This window comes from Mustela nigripes, chromosome 4 (genome assembly GCF_022355385.1).
Source record: "Mustela nigripes isolate SB6536 chromosome 4, MUSNIG.SB6536, whole genome shotgun sequence".
Lineage (NCBI taxonomy): Eukaryota > Metazoa > Chordata > Mammalia > Carnivora > Mustelidae > Mustela > Mustela nigripes.
Window position 1 is genome coordinate 75,550,584 of NC_081560.1, and position 19,676 is coordinate 75,570,259.

At 39.9% G+C, this 19,676-nt stretch overlaps 1 protein-coding gene and 1 pseudogene across 1 annotated transcript in view; both read left to right on the top strand.

Annotated features, from left to right (window-relative positions):
- Positions 1-19,676, top strand: part of ABCB1 (ATP binding cassette subfamily B member 1) — a 104,790-nt gene that overhangs the window by 51,023 nt on the left and 34,091 nt on the right. The window contains exons 9-18 of the mRNA XM_059396925.1: positions 630-801; positions 2,646-2,759; positions 2,903-3,013; positions 3,669-3,794; positions 3,905-4,108; positions 4,438-4,608; positions 10,727-10,888; positions 11,679-11,855; positions 12,982-13,128; positions 15,377-15,484. Of these exons, the coding sequence (XP_059252908.1) occupies positions 630-801; positions 2,646-2,759; positions 2,903-3,013; positions 3,669-3,794; positions 3,905-4,108; positions 4,438-4,608; positions 10,727-10,888; positions 11,679-11,855; positions 12,982-13,128; positions 15,377-15,484 (1,492 nt within the window). The remainder of the gene's footprint in view (positions 1-629; positions 802-2,645; positions 2,760-2,902; positions 3,014-3,668; positions 3,795-3,904; positions 4,109-4,437; positions 4,609-10,726; positions 10,889-11,678; positions 11,856-12,981; positions 13,129-15,376; positions 15,485-19,676) is intronic.
- LOC132015352 (acyl-coenzyme A thioesterase THEM4-like) lies at positions 15,860-17,559 on the top strand (annotated as a pseudogene).

Below are 19,676 nucleotides of genomic sequence, written 5' to 3' on the forward strand. Positions count from 1 at the left end.
GATCATGACCTGAGCCGAAGGCAGAGGCTTAACCCACTGAGCCACCCAGGTGCCCCAGGCATGCAGATTTTAAAGAGAAAATACGTTTTTGTAGCTTTTCTTTTGTCTCACCTATGAAACAGTACAAGTTCTGGAAGTTTACTAAACATTATTTCGCGTTATTTCACTATTGCCGAGGCCAGGGAAGAAATTTTAGAATACTTTCCCCCAGATTTTTTTTTTTTAATTTTTTTCTTTATTTATCTGACAGAGATCACAAGTAGGCAGAGAGGCAGGCAGAGAGAGAGGAGGAAGCAGGCTCCCTGCAGCGCAGAGAGCCCGATGTGGGGCTCGATCCCAGGACCCTGGGATCATGACCTGAGCCGAAGGCAGAGGCTTAACCCACTGAGCCACCCAGGTGCCCCTCCCCCAGATTATTTAATCTCTGTAGATAAGTTAACCTAAATTTACTCTTCTATAAGAAGGGAGTACGGTAGTGCTAACACCATAGGGTCAATGCATGAACAAAAGGAGAAAATACACCTCCCACAGGGTTGGGCACATTCTAAGTACTTAATAACCATCATGTTGTCTTGGCCCATTTCATATGATTTATGAGTAGATGTGATAGTTTTTGTTACTTCTCCCAGGTACAACAAAAACTTAGAAGAAGCTAAAAGAATTGGGATTAAGAAAGCTATCACGGCCAACATTTCTATTGGTGCTGCTTTCCTGTTGATCTATGCATCATATGCTCTGGCATTCTGGTATGGGACCTCCTTGGTCCTCTCGCATGAATATTCTATTGGACAAGTACTCACTGTAAGTGATGTTATTTTAAAAAATGACTCTCCTGTAAAAATTGCAATGAAGTTGAATGGCGTTGGCTTGAGTGATGTTAGAGAATAGATATTGAAGAACTATTGAATAAGACAAAGAGCTATATACTACTAGATTAAAAAGGGAAAGGAAATTACATGTATTGAGTGTCTTTTTGGCAGATCTCTTGCACAGTTTGTCTTGCAGCCTTAATAATGTTAACGTCACTAATCTCTGTAGCATTAACTCTCATTTGTTGAGATGATTTCTTTGTGGCAGGCTCAATGGTAAGCCTTTCATTTTTTATTTTTTGATCGACTATTCACAACGACAAATGGCAAAATACACCATTTGTCTGTTTTTCAAGTTCTTTTGAATGACAGCTGGTCCATCCTTGGAAAGTTAGGGAAATATTATTACTCTTCCTTGAAAGATATTCTATTTGGAGGTTCTCTGCCTTATAGAATTATATAGAAGCACAGAAAGCTTGTCTTTTGAGCTATACTCTTTTATTTAAAAATGATGAAAGAGTTAATAAACCAAGCTCATTCTGTATCATGATCTAAGAAAGTACATACTGTTAGAAGAGTCACTCAATTCCTTTGTCATAGGCTGAGCACAAGTATATTGTTGGTGACCATATTTTGTTGAGTCCCTTAAAACAGTTCCCTTTTTTAGGAACCAGGTTTGTAATGTGGCTATAATAAATGTGTTGTCCAAAATGTGCAAGGCTATTTACTTAAGAATGATGTTTACCAAAAGCCTTCATTAGGATAGTAATGCTATTGGTGAGCCTAGGTTGGAATAAGAAATGTGTTGTACTTCCTTGTGGTATAGATATGCAGTTTCAATTTTTGTTTTCACTGATCCCAGAACGGCTTCACAAAATGGAAGCATGCAGAATATGAGTAAGGGCTTGGGATTTGAAATCAGGCTGACTTGGCTCACATTCCAGCCACTTATTAACTGTATGACTTGGGGGTAGCCACGTAGACTTTTCAAGTTTCTGCTACTCTTTTGCCAAAAGGAAATGGCAGGAATACTTTGCCATAACTTTGAATGTAGTTGTAAGTTGTAACTGAGAAAATGAATGAAGAATCACTTAGCAAAATTTCTTCTGTATAAATAATGGGTAATTTTCCTGTGTGATTTAGAAAGAAATGAATAGTGATATTAGTTCTCTGTAACCCCGAAGAAAAACAACTTCATTTGGGCAAAATGAAAAAAAAATAAAAACCATTTATCAGACCTCAGACCTCAGAGAGTACACAGTCTGGTAGAAGGAAAGAAGACAACCTGATCAAGATATAATGCCCTAGATGTGTGCTTTCTCATTTACGAAATATTTTCACATGTACCGTTTCACTCTAAGGTTTCCAGGTCAGGAAAACAGATGGAGTCCTGCCTAGTTTGGCAAATGAAGAAATCAAAGCCTGGCAACACTAGGCAAATTCCCTGAAGACATATAGCCAGTTAGGGCTTATCCAGAATTTGGACCTTGGTCTCCTGACACTCATTTTGATGTTTGTTTGTTTTAGGCCCTGCTGATGATCTAAACCCAAATAACTAGCCATTAAATAAATATATATTCTATTATATTCTCGTTCCATGGAACTTGTTCCATTGCTTCACTGAGCAAGTAAGACTAATCCTGTATTGTGAATCAAAAAGATTTAAACTTTTAAAAAGTTTTTAACACCCAGGACTCTCTAAGTCGGCTTGCCACTTTAAAAGTGAATTAGCAAATGATAATAATAATAATAATATAATTATGCTAGAAGAAAGATGTATGCACAAAATTGTAATAAATGCTAAGTAACTTGATGATTTTCCTTCCCATCCCTCAGGTCTTCTTTTCTGTATTAATCGGGGCTTTTAGTATTGGACAGGCATCTCCAAGCATTGAAGCATTTGCAAACGCAAGAGGAGCCGCTTATGAAATCTTTAAGATAATTGATAATGTAAGTCTGGGCTAGACATTTATCCATGCCAAAGTTTCTCTAATTAAAAGTCAGTTTCTTTATTGCTTTATTCCACTCTTCACAAATGTCACTAAAGATAGGCGGTGTAACCTAGTCATCTTCTGAAACTGTGTTCTGTTTAGAAGCCAAGCATTGACAGCTATTCGAAGAATGGACATAAACCAGATAATATTAAGGGAAATTTGGAATTCAAAAATGTTCACTTCAGTTACCCATCTCGAAAGGAAGTTAAGGTATGGTGATACCTGATTGATCAGTGATTCAACCATGGATTGGAGGAAGGGTTTCTGATACTTTATATTAGTGATTTTTTTTTTAAATGTATACATGCCCCTAGTTTTGACTTGAACTGTCAGTTCACACGGGATCTGTGCATTGCCCTTATGTTTATTTCTCGTTTGTCCTGTTAGATCTTTTTTTTTTAATTTATTTTTATTATTATGTTTTTAAAGATTTTATTCATTTATTTGACAGACAGACATCACAAGTAGGCAGAGAGGCAGCCAGAGAGAGAGAGAGAGGAAGGGAAGCAGGCTCCCCGCTGAGCACAGAGCCCGAGGGCAGGGCTCATTCCCAGGACCCTGAGATCATGACCTGAGCCAAAGGCAGAGGCTTTAACCCACTGATCCACCCAGGCGCCCCTATTTTTATTATTTTTAAAGACATCTCCTTTTTTATTTTATTTTATTTTTAATTTATTTTTCCTCACCATAGCACATACCCTCCCCAGTGTCCATCACCCGGCCAGGGCATCCCTCTCACACCACTCCCCTCCAGCAACCCTCAGTTTGTTCCTGGGATGAATAGTCTATTATGGTCTGTCTCCCTCTCTGGTTTCATCTTGTTTCATTTTTCCCTCCCTTCCCCTATGATCCTCTGCCCTGTTAGATCTTGAAGGGCCTCAACCTGACGGTGGAGAGCGGGCAGACAGTGGCGCTGGTCGGGAACAGCGGCTGCGGGAAAAGCACAACGGTGCAGCTAATGCAAAGGCTCTACGACCCCACAGACGGCACGGTGAGGCGGCTCATGCCGAAAGTGATGGTTCAGCGACCAGCAGTTACCCCGGGCACATCTCATGTTTCAAATCGGCAATGCACGGAACTCACGCTTACTTTTTATTTCAGGTCTGTATTGATGGACAGGACATTAGGGCCATCAATGTAAGGTACCTTCGGGAAATTATTGGTGTGGTGAGTCAGGAACCTGTGCTGTTTGCCACCACGATAGCTGAAAACATTCGCTATGGCCGTGAGAATGTCACCATGGAAGAGATTGAGAAAGCTGTTAAGGAAGCCAACGCCTATGACTTTATCATGAAACTACCCAATGTAAGTCCTTCTCGATCTCTGCCATGCTGGAGGTTCAAAGATTGGAATGCCAGCCTAATGCAGAAGAAGTTAGGAATCCACTATGCATTAAAGGAAACTTCTAAGAAGAGAAATCACGATGACTTCAGATTTTAAAGCTTGATCTAGCACCATCAATTCCTAGTAGGCATATTGATAAAAATTGGGGTTGGTAATTGCTGAGTTTTAAGGAACTGGATCATATTGCCTATGGGTTGTTTATGGGATTACTTCCCATCTTAAAATGTAGCTGACATAGCTTGTTGTTTTGCTAACTTCCCTCCCACCCCACTTTATTTTCTGTGTTGTAGAAATTTGACACCCTGGTTGGAGAGAGAGGGGCCCAGCTGAGTGGTGGACAGAAGCAGAGGATCGCCATCGCTCGGGCCCTGGTTCGAAACCCCAAGATCCTCCTGCTGGACGAGGCCACATCAGCCCTGGACACTGAAAGCGAAGCAGTGGTTCAGGTGGCCCTGGATAAGGTCTGTGAGCCTCAATTCAAACCAACCTAATTTGTAAGCATAGGGACATCCCTCTGTTAATTCTTCTTGAATATTATTTTTTTAAAGATGTTATTTATTGATTTGACAGAGAGAGAGATCACAAGTAGGCAGAGAAACAGGCAGAGAGAGAGGAGGAAGCAGGCTCCCCACTGAGCAGAGAGCCCATTGCGGGGCTCTATCTCAGGACCCTGAGATCATGACCTGAACCAAAGGCAGAGGCTTAACCCACTGAGCCATCCAGGCGCCCCTTGAAAATTATTTTTTTTAAAAAGGACATTTCTGATGGCTCCTAACATGATCCTGTCAAGTTTCAAAATCACATCTCCAGTCCTCTTTGGATCTGTTCATTTCATTTCTATTTATTTCTCTATTTTTTTAAAGTAGAAATGAATAAACTTTCACTGAGAGAAACTTGCAAAATTTTAAAATTAAACAACGAGGTAGAGAGATTCAAATGAAAATTGGTCTTCGTTGTGATCTTGAAAACTTGGCTGTGGAGATAACTTCATTATTTAGGTTTTCTATTTTTGCTGTTGTCAATAAGAGGAAAATATAATGAAGGTTTACGTTTAATTTTCAAGATGTCAAATACCCATTGAAGATCCCATGGGAAATGACCAAAATCTCTTGTCCTTGGGAAAGGGGAAGAGAATTGATGTTGGAAACTTACGTGGGCCATGAAATGTCCTTGTCTGTCAACAGAGTCTGACCTTCCTACAGTCCTTGATTTTACATGTCTCATTCCCCACATCAGATTTGAGAGCTTACACTGTGCTGGGCACTGTTTGCTTGGTCTCTGACATGTATTGGTAATAATTAGCCTAGCTCTGAGAGGACAAGGAATATGAAAATCTCTAAAGTTTTTATTTAAATTCCAGTTTGTTAACATACAGTATAATATTAGTGTCAGGTGTACAATATAGTGGTTGAACACTTTTTTTGAGTATTGAGTTTTGTAAGTTCTTAATATATTTTGGACACTAACTCTTTAACAGGTACGTCGTTTGCAAATATCTTCTCTCATTCAGTAGGTTGCCTTTTAGTTTTGTTGATTATTTCCTTCACTGTACAAAAGTTTTTATTTTGATGAAGTCCCAATAGTTTATTTTTGCTTTTGTTTCCCTTGCCTGAGGAGAAATACCTATAAAGAAATTGCTACAGCTGATGTTAGAGGTTTACTACCTGTGTTTTCCTCTAGGATTTTTTATGGTTTCAGGTCTCACATTTAGGTCTTTAATCCATTTTGAATTTATTTTTGTGTATGCTGCAAGAAAGTGGTCAAGTTTGATTCTTTTGCAAGTTGCTATCCAGTTTTCCCAACACCATTTATTGGAGACTTTTTCCCAGGGGGTGTTTTTTTCTGCTTTACCAAGACCAGCTGACCATATAGTTGTGGGTTTCTTTAGTTCTTTCTTTCCTTCTTTTTCTTTTTTTTTTCAGCTAATGCCTTTTTAATCATTGCATTATTTAACTGCCTTTAAATAGGTTGTGTTTTTTTTTTAATAGACATATAATGTATTATTTGCTTCAGGGGTACAGGTCTGTGAATTTTATTTCTTTTTGTTATCTGATTGCTAAGGCTAGGACTTCTAGTAAGTACTATCTTGAACAACAGTAGTGAGAGTGGACATCCCTGTTGTGTTCCTGACCTTAGGGGAAAAGCTCTGTTTTTCCCCATTGAGGATGATATTAACTGTGGGTCTTTCACAGATGGCCTTTGTGATGTTGAGGTATGTTCCCTCTAAACCTACTTTGTTCAGGGTTTTTATCATCAATGAATGTTGTCCTTTGCCTGAAGCTTTTTTCTGTGTCTATTGAAATGAAATGGTTCTTATCTTTTCTTTTGTTAATGTGGTGTATCATGTTGATTGATTTGAGAATATTGAGCAACACTTGCAACCCAGGAATAAATCTCCAGTAATTTTGGTGAATGACTTTTTTAATATATTGCTGGATTTTGTTTGCTAGTATTTTATTGTGAAATTTTGCGTCTGTGCTCATCATATTGGTCTGTAGTTCTCTTTTTTAGTGGAGTTTCTATCTGGTTCCAGTATCAGGTTAATGCTGGCCTCATAGAATGACTTTAGAAGTTTTCCCTCCTTTTCTATTTTTTGGAATAGTTTGAGAAGAATTGGTATTAATTCCTTTTTAAATGTTTGATATAAGTTCCTCTGAAGCCATCTGGCCCTAGATTTTGTTTTTTGAGGTGTTTCAATTACTGATTTTATTTCTTTGCTGTTATGGGTCTGTTCAAGTTTTCAACTTCTTCTTTCAGTTTTGGTAGCTTTTATGTTTCTAGGAATTTATCCATTTCTTCCAAGTTGTCCAGTTTACTGAATGGTAGCCTTGCTGGATAGGGTATTTTTGGTTGCAGATTTTTCCTATCCAGAACCTAGAATATTATAATACCACTCCCTTCTGGCTTGCCAAGTTTTTGTTAAGAGAGCTCCAGCTAATTTTATGGATTTTCCTTTGTAAGTTAAGGATTTCTTTTTTCTTGCCACCTTTAAGATTTTTTAAAATCACTATATTTCACAAATTTAGTTACAATATGTCTTTGCGTTGACCTGCTTTTGTTGATTTTGATGGGAGTTCTCTGTTCCTTCTGGATCTGGACATTTGTCTCATTCCCAGATTAGGGAAACTTTCTGCTATGGTTTCTTGAAATAAGTTTTCTGCCCCCTTTTCCCTCTCTCCTTCTTCTAGGACTCCTGTAATATGAATGTTATTATGATTGATGGAGTTCCCTCAGTCTATTCTCATGTTCCGTAATTTTTCTTTCTCTCTTTTGTTCAGCTCCATTATTTTCCATTATTTTGTCTTTTAGGTCACTAATTCGTTCTTCTGCTTCTCCCAGTCTGCTGTTCATTGCATCATACCTGTTTCCAAACTCATTTATTGCATTCTTCATCTCTAATTCTTTTTTAACTCTCTTATCTCTTTGGTAAGGGTCTCCCTGATGTCTTCTATTCTTTTCCCAAGCCCAGTGAATATCCTTAGTATTATTGCTTTAAATTATCCATCAGAAATGTTACTTATCTCTGTTTTGTTTATTTCTCAGGCCATGGCTTTGACTTGTTCTCTCATTTCAGATAAATTCCTCCATCTTGACATTTTGTCTAAGTCTCTGCCTTCTTTTATGTGCTACAAAAGCCATTTATGTTGCCTGCTTCCAGAAGATAATGGCTTTATGAAGAAGTGGTCATGTAGTATCCAGGGCCTGGTGCTTCAGGGAGTGTCAATGATGTGTACTATGTGCACTCCGCTGTTGTGTTTTGGTTGCTCTGTCCTTAAAGTCAGTCATTTGCAGAGGCTCTCCTTGCCTGCTGTAGGTAGTGTTTGGTCCCTGGCCTGAATGTGGTGAGTTTTAGCTAGGGGTGCTCTTGTCTGCTAGTGAAATGAGACCTGACACCAACTCTACAAGAACTGAGGCCTGGTAGAACTCACTGGTCAGGAGATAGGGAGTGGGCAGGGTTTTGTGCTGGTCTTCTAGAAGAGGGACTTACCTTGCTCCCTCTGACGCCAGTGTGACTTACAAGGCAGTCCCTCCAGAGCACAATAGGGCGGGGCCTGGTTTAAGCAAATTAGACAGCCATTGTCTGAGCTGAGCTGCTTTCCTCAGGTGACTGGTGCTGTGTTTATGCTGAGGGGTGGAGGAAGGGAAATAGTGCCAGTCAGCTCCTTTGTTCCCAAAGACACGTCTCCTCAAACAGTGCCTCTCAGGGATATGCTTTGCAAAGAGTGAATAATATCCCCCAGTGTACCACACCCATTTTTTAGGTCACGGTTTCCATGCTATCCACTCCCAGGTTATTTGTCTGCCTTCTTTCCAGGACCAGCGTGGTGCCCCCCAAGCTTTATCCCAGCCAACCTACTGACCTTTAAAACTCTAGGCTTTAAACCCTGATGGTTGCAAGAACTCACAAAATCCAGCCCATCTTGCTTCCCAAGCCAGTGGCTTTGGGGAAATACTCTGCATATGAGTTCCCTGTGTGTTCTTCTCTCTCTGTCTTTCTCCCTCTCTCACACATGCCCTTCTCCACCACCACTGCAGCACTGTTTCTCCTTAAACCACATCTCCTAACTTCCGGTCTTCTTAGTGAGGCCTCCTCTTTCTCCTTAGTTGTAGAGTTTGTTCTTTCAGTCTTCAGGTGGATTTCTCAGGTATCTAGGATGATATGATAGTTACCTAGTTGTGTTTGTGGGAGGAGATGGACCTAGGGTCCTCCTACTTTACCATCTTCCTCTCCAGAATATGAAGACCTTTTAACCCAGAAGTGCCATGAGTAGAAGTGTCACAGTAGAATTCAAAGATGAACTCATATTTGTTCCAGCTTTCCCCTTCCCTAATAACAAAATGACACTGGATATTCCTTTAAATATCCTGCCAATGTGTTTAATAGATTGTTGAGGAAGGGAAAAGCAAGTTACTAAAAACTGAGTGAACCAAAATAGAGGCAGATGGGATTGTGGCTGTGATTTCTCCCTTCACTTTGCTTATCTGTAACTTGACCTCTGTGTTTCCTTATTATTCTACAGTGGAAACATGTATTAAATTATGAAAATGATTTTAAAGGTTGTTCTAAAGATACTTCTTTAGGAGCACCTGGGTGGTTCAGTTGGTTGAGCATCTGACTCTTGATTTCAGCTCAGGTCATAATCCCAGGGTCCTGGGACCGAGCCCTGCATCGGGCTCTCTGCTCAGCAGGGAGCTTGCTTCCCTTCCTCTCTCTCTCTGCCTGTCTCTCTGCCTACTTGTGATCTCTCTCCATCAAATAAATAAAATCTTTAAAAAAAAAAAAAAAAAAAAAACTCAAGATTCCCTCTCTCTCCCTCTACCCTCCCCACCCACCCCAAAATACATTAACTCTTAAAAAATAGTTTTCCTTTAGAATATAAATTTTGGGGGGAGAATTCCAAATGCCCCCCTTTTTTAAAAAACATCCAAAGAATTGATTCATTATCTTCTCTAACTTCTAGTTGCTACCACCTAATGTTTCTACATGTATTGTTTTCTTCTTGTCAGAGTTTGCCACTTCTCCTCTTTATATTGATCCTAATAACCTCGTATTGTTAGTTTGAGGATATTATTGCTAGTTCCTGGAGAGAGATACAAAGTCAAAAAGTCAAAGCCTTGAGGAAAGTTACAGAGGTGAAAGAAATCTCAGAATGTTCTGTTTCCATATTAAACCCTTTGACCTCTTCCATATTAAACAAAAATGATACCGAGCACTTAAAAACATTTGCATAGCTCTTCAGTTTTCCCATAATGCATCTACCTAGGAATAAGTAACATTACAGTAACTAATATTGTATACATATCACAATGCTTTGTGTACGTTATTTGGTCATCACAACTACTTGAAGAAATCAGTATTAATATTATCTCCATTTTATATGAGCCTCACACAGGTTAAAAGATTTGAATAAAATTGTGGAATTCATAAATGGCAGAGCTAAGATTAGAGAGGTCAGATCAGTTTGGCACTGAAGACTGGACTTTGCTGCCTCACACTGATTGTCCATCTTAATCATCCAGAGGTTCTGTGAAATAGGGCACCAGGAGTCCCCAGACTGATGGTGTCTAGTGTGTACCCAAACCACACACTGGCTTGGGTCTGCTCTGATTGGCCAGTGCCTGGATTATAGCTTTTTTAATTTTGTATAAGCCCCTGATTATTATTATAAACTCAGGCTGATAGAGGTTGAGTAAAATTCTTAGAAATTTATCTAGTATTAATATGTGATTATCACATTTGTGCTCATTTATTACAATGTTATTAAATATTATATTAATAATTATTAATTAATATAATTATATAACCATACAATTATAATAATCATATAATATATGGTTGTAATATTAATAATATTAACATCATTTAATATTATTAAAATTATATTATAATTTTATTATAATAAAACATCATTTTAAACCATGATATGTTGACTAAACATTTACTGAAGCCAGAGATGACCTTATATAGCTTAGATGGTTTTACAATATCCAAGGCATTGGCATTCAGTAAATATAAATTGAATGAATTTTTGTCTGTAATTGTCCATGTATTCAAAAACCTAATTTCTCTCTCTTTAGGCCAGAAAAGGCCGGACCACCATTGTGATAGCTCATCGTTTGTCTACAGTTCGTAATGCTGATGTCATCGCTGGCTTTGATGATGGAGTCATTGTGGAGAAAGGAAATCATGATGAACTCATGAAAGAGAAAGGCATTTACTTCAAACTCGTCACAATGCAGGTACAAACTGATTTGTTGTGTGTAGTACTATAAATAAATGTTACTTTACTTGATTATCTTGATAGGTGAGAAAAATACTTAGGGAATTCAGACCAGATTTTTCTTCCTATTGAAAGGGAGGGGAAATAAAGAAGGATAATTGGAGAAAATTAAAAGTTTAAAAAGGTTTAAAGGTCATCTACTGTAGTAGCCACTGGCCTCATGTGGCTATTGAATACTTCAGTGACAATTATTCTGAATTGAAGTGTTTTAAATAGAAAATGCATCCCAGATTTTAAAGATATGGTACAAAAGAGGAATGCAAAATATCTCAGTAAGTTTTTACAATGATTACATGTTGAAATGCTAATATCTTGGATACAGTAGGTTAAATAAAATGCAGAGTAAAAATGGATTTTTCTCTCACATTCTTTAATGTGGCTACTGAGAAAATTTTAAATGATAAATGTGGGTCACAGAATGGCAGGCGCCATATTTCCTTTGATAGCGCTGGCCCAAAGCAAATATTACTGAGCCCCAAAACACCCAGAAAAAGGAGATGACAAGATACTATACAAGGAGGAGATGTCATGTTCTTTCAGCATATTCAGTGGCAATTCCCATTCAGCGGGTTTAATTTTCACATGTACCACCCATTTACATACAACCCCATGCCCCCAGCAGCAGTTTAACTTTGTCCTTTCCTACAATGATGGTAATTACCACTTTCCTTGATAGCTGATCTTTGGCAAGTAATTTTTATTTGTTTTTTGAGCCTAACCTTTTTGTGCTTATTTCTTATTTATTTTAGACAAGAGGAAATGAAATTGAATTAGAAAATGCCATTAGTGAATCCAAAAGTGAAATTGATGCCTTGGAAATGCCTCCAAAAGACTCAGGATCCAGTTTAATAAGGAGAAGATCAACTCTCAAGAGTATACATGCCCCACAAGGCCAGGACAGAAAGCTTGGGACAGAAGAGGACTTGGTACGGAGAGGATGTAGAGTTAGTTATGTCTTCAGTCCTCCCTCTGGGCTAGCACTGGGGTGGCAGGAGTGGGAATAAAAAAGAGTTCTCCAGAATCCTCCTGTCCTATTCCCAAAATGTTCCACAAACCAAAATCTTTAACATTTTAGACTTCAGGTTATAATTCATGAATGAAAATTTATAAGACAAGAATTTTAGAATTAGAACTTATAATGTGAAGATTTTTTTAAAAAGATTTTATTTATTTACTTGACAGACAGCGATCACAAGGAGGCAGAGAGGCAGGCAGAGAAAGAGAGGAGGAAGCAGGCTCCCTGTCAAGCTGAGAGCCTGATGCGAGGCTCGATCCCAGGACCCTGGGATCATGACCTGAGCTGAAGGCAGAGGCTTTAACCTACTGAGCTACCCAGGCACCCAAGATTTTTTTTTTTTTTAAGATTTATTTATTTCTTAATGCTGGCACTCATGCACGGGGAAGCGGTGGGCCAGAGGGAGGAAGATTGAAGGAGATGGAGAAGCAGACTCCCTGCTGAGTGCAGAGCTGGACACAGGACTTGATCTCAAGACCCTGAGATCATGACCTGAGTCCAAATCAAGAGTTGGATGCTTAACCAACTGAGCCATTCAGGGGCCTCTGTGATACAAAGAGATTCTAATGGGTCTTCAAATGTGGACACTTCTCTTCTTTTACCTGTACTTGTAAATAATCCAGATTAAATGCAGGTCAGTATTAAATGTTCGTGGAAATATCATTTATTTCTTAAACTATAAAAGAGCAATATAATAGAATCTGTCAGTACTTTTTAAAAAATTAAATAATGATCAACTCATAAACAGGAATAAGATACCTTCCTTTAAAAATTTTAGTACAGGGGCACATGGGTGACACAGTTGGTTAAGCATCAGCTGGCATCAAGCCCAGCATCTAGCTTTCTGCTCAGCAAGGCAGTCTGCTTCACGCTCTCCCTCTCCCCCTGCCCATTTTTTCTCTCTCAATCACTCTCTCTCTCAAATAAATAAAATCTTTTTAAAATTGTTTGGTACCTATGGAAGGACTGTCTCATTAAACTGATAAAAAGTATCAATTCTTTTTATAACTAGCTTGTTGTATTATTTTGCTTTCCAGAATGAAAATGTACCTCCAGTTTCCTTCTGGAGGATTCTGAAGCTGAATATAACTGAATGGCCTTATTTTGTGGTTGGTATATTTTGTGCTGTCATAAATGGAGGCCTGCAACCAGCCTTTTCAGTAATATTTTCAAGGATTATAGGGGTAAGTGTTTATGTTCATTTTCTGGGTTTATGTGTGAGTCCTGAGTAAAGAATGAGCTGTTTCTATTTGTAGCTGCATGCATAAGCCACAAAAAGTACTGTACCTTCTTATGAAACTTAGCAACTTGAGGATGTAAGTCTGCTTTGGGATAGGAAGGCTAATTTTTCAAGCCTGCCTTTGTCCCTGCAGTTAGTTGCTCTCTTAGGGCCCAGGTTCCTGAAGTAGTCTGTGATATGAACCTGACCTGAGTGTCTCACCTGCCGTCCATGGGCTCTGAGTAAACGTCATGAAAAGTCCTCTCCCTGGTGCACAGAGAGAGTTCAAGGTGTGTTTGTCAGACTGACTGGAGACAGAGCTGTGGTATGACATACGCACTCGTCAGGGCGTGAGCAGGCCTGGCACGCTGCCTCTGGAAGACGTCCATCCCACTTGTTCAGATGAAAACAAAAAGGAATGGATTCCGAAATATGGATGTATGTTGGTTGTATCTGCTTTTAATGATGACGTTTTTTAACAATAAAGCCACTGCCGAGGCAGGAATGCTCTCTGTTTTGTGGTAGATGTTCAGAGAGCAAGCTGAGGATACCCTTGCCATAATGGCTAAAAACGTTACAGAGAAGGGAGTTGCTCCCTGCATGAAAGAGGCCAAACACGAACTTCTGATGTACCAAAAAATCCACAAATGTGCCCGTCTCCCTGTGCTTGGCTAACTGACTTCTCTTTGGTATTCGTATGTTCCATGTAGTCATTCAAGAAATATTTTTGCAGTGACGGCTCTGTGCCACATACTGTTCCAGGTGTTAAAAAAAAAAAAAAATGCCAAGAGGGAGATAAAGTGTTTGATAGCATGGAGCATATGTTTTAGGACAGGGGTTAGTAGACTTTTTCTATAAAGGGTAAGGGAGTAAACAATTTAGATTTTGGGCACCATATGGTCTCCATTGCAAATATTTAGCTCTACTGTTGGAGTGTAGAAGCACCCATAGTGCAGAAACAAATGAATATGATACTATTCCATGGAAGCTTTACAGAAACATTTGGCCGGTGGTCCCCAGGGAACTGATTCCTGGTCTAGCATTTGTGGTATAGGCAGGGAGATAAATCGTGGCATCATCAGGAAAAAAAAAATGGAAGTGGACTCATTAGGAATGGGTTTGGCTGTGTGTAACAAAAACTCAACCTAAGGATTTTATATTGTTTTCATTCCTCATGTCACGGTAAGTCTGGAAACAAGTGACCCAGGGCTAGCACACAGACACCTAGATATTGGTTAGGCGACCAGTCATCCACCCCGTTGAAGGTTTGTAACACAGGGTTTAAGGTTGTGGGCTCTAAGTTAGATTGCTCAGGTTTAAATCTTGGGGTCAACACTTGCCAGCTGTGTTACCTTGAACAAGTTAATTAACTTCTCTGTGCCTCTGTGTAAAGTCATGATGATAATAAATGTTAGGAGGTGATTGTGAAGATAAAAGGAATGGTACACGTGAATTTGTATAGAATAATATCTATCACAGGATAAGAGCTCACTGATTGTTAGCTATTTTGAGGTGGATTTTTTTTTTTCCTGTAAAAAGGATAAAGTTTACTGGGTTGGGTTAGGAATGTAGCTCTGTTACAATTTTGGCCCATTATGCAGGGAGTTGTTTGTTTTCTTTCCCCGTGAAGTAGTTTTTCTCTGTGTTCTCTGAGCCCAAGACATCGTGTTAGCTTTCTTGCCATCTCTGGAAAGATCTCCATGTGTGATGCTGGGTCAGCTGGCTGTCTAAACTGCCCATCCTACAAAAGAGGCTGGCTCAGGGAGGCTCCTTTCTTACCGAGGGTGTGGGCTCAGTGAATGGCTGCCTCTCTCTGGTTTACCACAATGGCATTGGCAGATTTCTCTCCAGCTTGCAATGTCCAAATTGTAAAACAACAAATTGCCATACAATGTAGTTTCCCACCAAAAGAGGACGGTATTTATTCTCATTTCTACTTTACATATCTGGTGTGGCCCTGTGGCACTCATTACTCTAAGAGGAAGTATACGCAGAATAAGTATTGGGTCCTTTAGGAGCAACAGACCCATTCTTGGCCCTTAAGGAAGACAAAGTTTGCACATCTTTAGATTGGCATTAGGGAAACCAGCCCTGACTTCCAGTATACTAAGCCTTTCTTGACCCCCAAATATTGTGCTTGATGGGAAATGGGTCAGACCCAGAATGACTTCCTTAGTCTTTGAACTGAAAACCTGTAAATATTTTCTCAACAGGTTTTTACCAGAGACGAAGATCCTGAAACAAAAAGACAGAATAGTAATATGTTTTCTTTATTGTTTCTAGTCCTTGGAATTATTTCTTTTATTACATTCTTTCTTCAGGTAAGTGTCTGCATTTTCACTTTATTCATTTTTGGGAATGCGTTCTTGTTCAGCTGGGGAAATTTCTAAACACTTATGTAATTTGCTCTATTACTTGGACTACTAGCATCCAAGTTTCTTTGACATATTTAAAACAAAAATGTTTTGGGGCACCTGGGTGGCTCAGTCACAGGCCTCCAACTCTTGATTTTAGCTCAGGGTCATGGGATCGAGCCCCAACTCAGGTTCTATGCTGGGCATGGAACCTACTTAATTGTTTCTCCCTTTCCCTCTGTCCCTTCCCCCCAACTCACATACTTTCTCTCTTTCTCTCTCTCCAACAAACAAATGAATAAATAAATAAAATTTTAAAAATAAAAATATTTTAAATCAAAGATGTTTTGCTTCCACTGGAGCACCTGCTTACCTTCTCCCCCTACCACCATCACCTCTCCCAAACGAAATATTAATGAAATCAGAGGGAAGAAGGTGTTTGATCTAATCTGATGATTAGACATGAAAACTGAGGACTCAGAAATGGAATTCAGGAGAAGCCTGGGCTTGAGTTTGGATATAAGTACTGCCAGTTAGTTTAAATCCTCAACATGTCTTGGTATATCCTGAAAACAACAAAAAGCAAGACACAGTAAGCAAGTCGCGCCGATCTAAAAAATGTTTGAAGAGTTTTCATTCACCTTTTGGTAAAGGAGAAGGAACATTTTTAATGATGGAAGAATGCTGGCCCTAAACAGAAACTGTAGACACTTTTGTAAAGAGTCAGATTTTACAGCTGCACATCACTGGGGTAAAACAATTGCAAAGAAATTCAGAGCTCTAAAAGTTGAGTGCGGTAAGGTGAAGTTTGAGTATGCTTTGCACCAGTTCCTAATTTTGTGGTTTCAGGCAAATAAATAATGTACACTAAGCCTCGATTTCCTCATCTGTAAAATAGGGATGTTAGTACCTTCCTCTTGATGATTAAAATGAATAATGTGACCAGTGTCACATGTTCTTTCCGTGTCTGGAGAGGAGCCTTGGAGCAGGCGGCCAGGCAGCTGTCTGGCAGAGCCCGGCAGAACCCTGGAGCCCCGCGGTGGAGCAGCAATGTTCGCGCATGCCCAGAGACCTCTGGTGCTCTGGGCATGCACATCCCCATAGGCGAGGGAGCCATGGCCAGGGCTGAGGTCATTTTTCTTCCCAGAAGGACATTTGTAAGGACCATTCTCTTCCTAGCCCCAGCTGGAGCTTTGACTCGTGAAGAAAAGTGAAGACATCTCTTGGAAACGTGTTCATGTAAATGTAAATCTACTTGAAAGATCAAGACTTTAAAATCTTTTTCTCCTGACACAAAGCTTATAAAAGAAGAGCAAATGTCATAGACCCAGCTCTTTCCCAGAAGCCTTGAGGAGGGCCTAGCGGCTTTGAATACACAATGTTTCATAATCAGAAAGGCTAGTTTGCATATCATAAGGAGGTTCTTATATGCAAGGAACTCCTGGATTCCCTCATGGAGGTGCCATTGCAACCGTGATTGATGCTACTGTTGGTGTGTCTGTGATTATAGCTGGAGGAATCGTTAAGACTTCTGGTCTCAACATCAGTTTTGTTTTGTTTTGTTTTGTTTTTAAAGATTTTACCTATTTATTTGACAGAGATCACAAGTAGGCAGAAAGGCAGGCAGAGAGAGAGGAGGAAGCAGGCTCCCTGCCGAGCAGAAAGCCCCATGGATCCCAGGATCCCAGGGTCCTGGGATCATGACCCGAGCTGAAGGCAGAGGCTTTATCCCACTGAGCCACCGAGGCGCCCCTCAACATCAGTTTTAAAACACCTTTCCCCCTTTGTTTTGTTGTGATAAATAGCCAAGTGGATAAAGTTGAAGGAAGGAAATTGTTTCCTGTAATGTTTGAAACATGGATGAGAGGACTCTATCCTCAGAGGCAAGAAGCTTATTTGTAAAGCTGGATCCTGAAAAAAGTTTGACCTTGAAGAGCTTCTGGTCCATCCTACACCAATCTGTTAGGCTCTCTTTCCTCCAGAAGAAGCTGTTTTCCCCAGGCAAGCTCTACTTACCTGCTATTGAGTCCCCCAGAGGGTAAAGCCTGCTAACAACAACCTTCCTGAACTCATCTTCCAAATACAACTCCAGAAGCCAATTCCACCTTCTAAACTTTTTAACACAGAAGCACTCCCTGGGAGAGTGCCAGCAGATCTTTGTGTCTTTTTAGGACAAGTGTCTGGTTCATGGGTTTGAATGGGCTCCTTAACGTTGCACAAGCATGATGTCTGTCCCATTGCAGACTGGGGACACAATGCCTATTGAAAGGTTTTGTTTTGTTTTAAGATTTTATTTATTCATTTGAGAGGTAATGAGAGAGAGAGCACGAGAGGAGGGAGGGTCAGAGGGAGAAGAAGACTCCCCACCAAACAGGGAGCGCAATGCAGGACTGGATCCCGGAATCCATGATCATGACCAGAGCTGAAGGCAGTTGTTTAACCAACTGAGCCACCCAAGTTCCCGCATATTAGAAGTTTTACCAAAAACTTAGATATGCCAGAAAAGTCGAAGGAAGGAATAAATGTGTGTGTGTATTACAAATTAAAAAGCTAGCTTTATTGTATCGAAACAAATCTTTTTGACTACAGTAGGAAATACAACTAGTTCCTAGAGGAATGGATACCTCATATCTGGATTCTAGGAATTAAACAACTGCACCATTAAAAAGAAGAAGAAAAAGAAGGAAAAGAAAGAAGAAGAAAGAAAAAGAAGAAAAGGGAATCATGTAACCATGTTCTCAGGCCTGTGGGAGGCAGCAGCAAACACTCAGTTACTTATTGAAGGAATAGATATTAGCCATGTGTAATTTTTTAAGATAAAATTCTGAATAGGTCTCTATATTTAATGTGTTATAGGTATGTATTAATTTTTTATATAGACAGAAAGGGTTGTTTTTTTTTTTCCATTATAAGAAGTACAAAAGAAAAATGACTGAATGAACTCTTTCTTTACTAAGCATTTAAAATCTCATTGGGTAATTTGGCCTAAGCATAACAGAATGCTTTAACCAAATGGAAGATTGCTGTAGCAACTCTTAATGCCATAGAACGTAAAGATTCGTGCGTGTGAAGTTGGTTGAGGGATTTTGAGGGCGGGAGGCTTTGAGCTGCTCCTTCAACTCTGAAGGTTTGAACTAGGAAAGCAAAGGCAGGGAAAGGCAGTCCCCTTTGTAACGTGATGATGCTTGGGCAGTCAGGAGTCTGACCTGCTGGCAAAACTGCGTGGAAACAGGCTCTAATATAGGACCTCAGAACTACAGAGATGGCACAGTGGCCAACAACATTAGAGTCCCTACCCCTGATTTGGAAACAAAAGGAGGGAGTTCTGTGGGTGATAAGATTTTAGGCTCTGGTTCCCGTTCTAGTTAGGATTCTCATAACCCCAGATTCACAGTCCACCTCTGCCACCTTACATTTGGGTCCTTTGGCAACTAAACCTGTTTCTTTTGTAAAGTAGTGATTTTACAGTTGTCCTAAAGGTGACATTCTTCCATCACCAAAAGGGTTGTCCTATGTATACATACAGGTATTTTATATAAACTTAGTGTCAGGCTAAGCACTGAACAACTAGGTCTTGACAAAAATAGGGGTAATATTCCTGTAGTGAGCAAGATAATTCACATTTCATTCAGTCTAGTAAGAGAAACCTCAATCTGGCCATTTCTAAATCAATTAAACTGTTTTAGTAATTTCAGGCTTTAATTCAATGAATCTAGCATTTCTCCCTTTCCTCCTTCTCCTGGGTCAGTGTCTCTGTTAGCAGAGGGGTGCAGGGGGATGGTCTGTGGGCATCATGTGCCTGCCTGCTTCATGCTGGCAACTGGTATGGCCTGCGGCCTTCAGTTATATGGTCCTACCAGGGTGTCCCCCTTTACCGAACCACTCTGAAGAATTAGCTCTTTCTTCACTTATGCTCTTTGCCTCTGTTTCTTCCCTCTCTCAGTAATGCTCACGCACCAGCTGGGGCCACAGAAGAGCTATAAGTCCTTTTCCACCTCTCTGATTCTGTAGGAAATTGGGTTGTTATTAGGGCCTCTCCTCTTCTGATGCGCCATGGGCCATGTCCACTCTGCTTCCCCCGTGCCGTTGTGTGGCGGCCCTTATCTGTAGACTCTCACTTCCCCGAGCTCCAGAAGGACAGGGAGTACTGCTTCTTCCT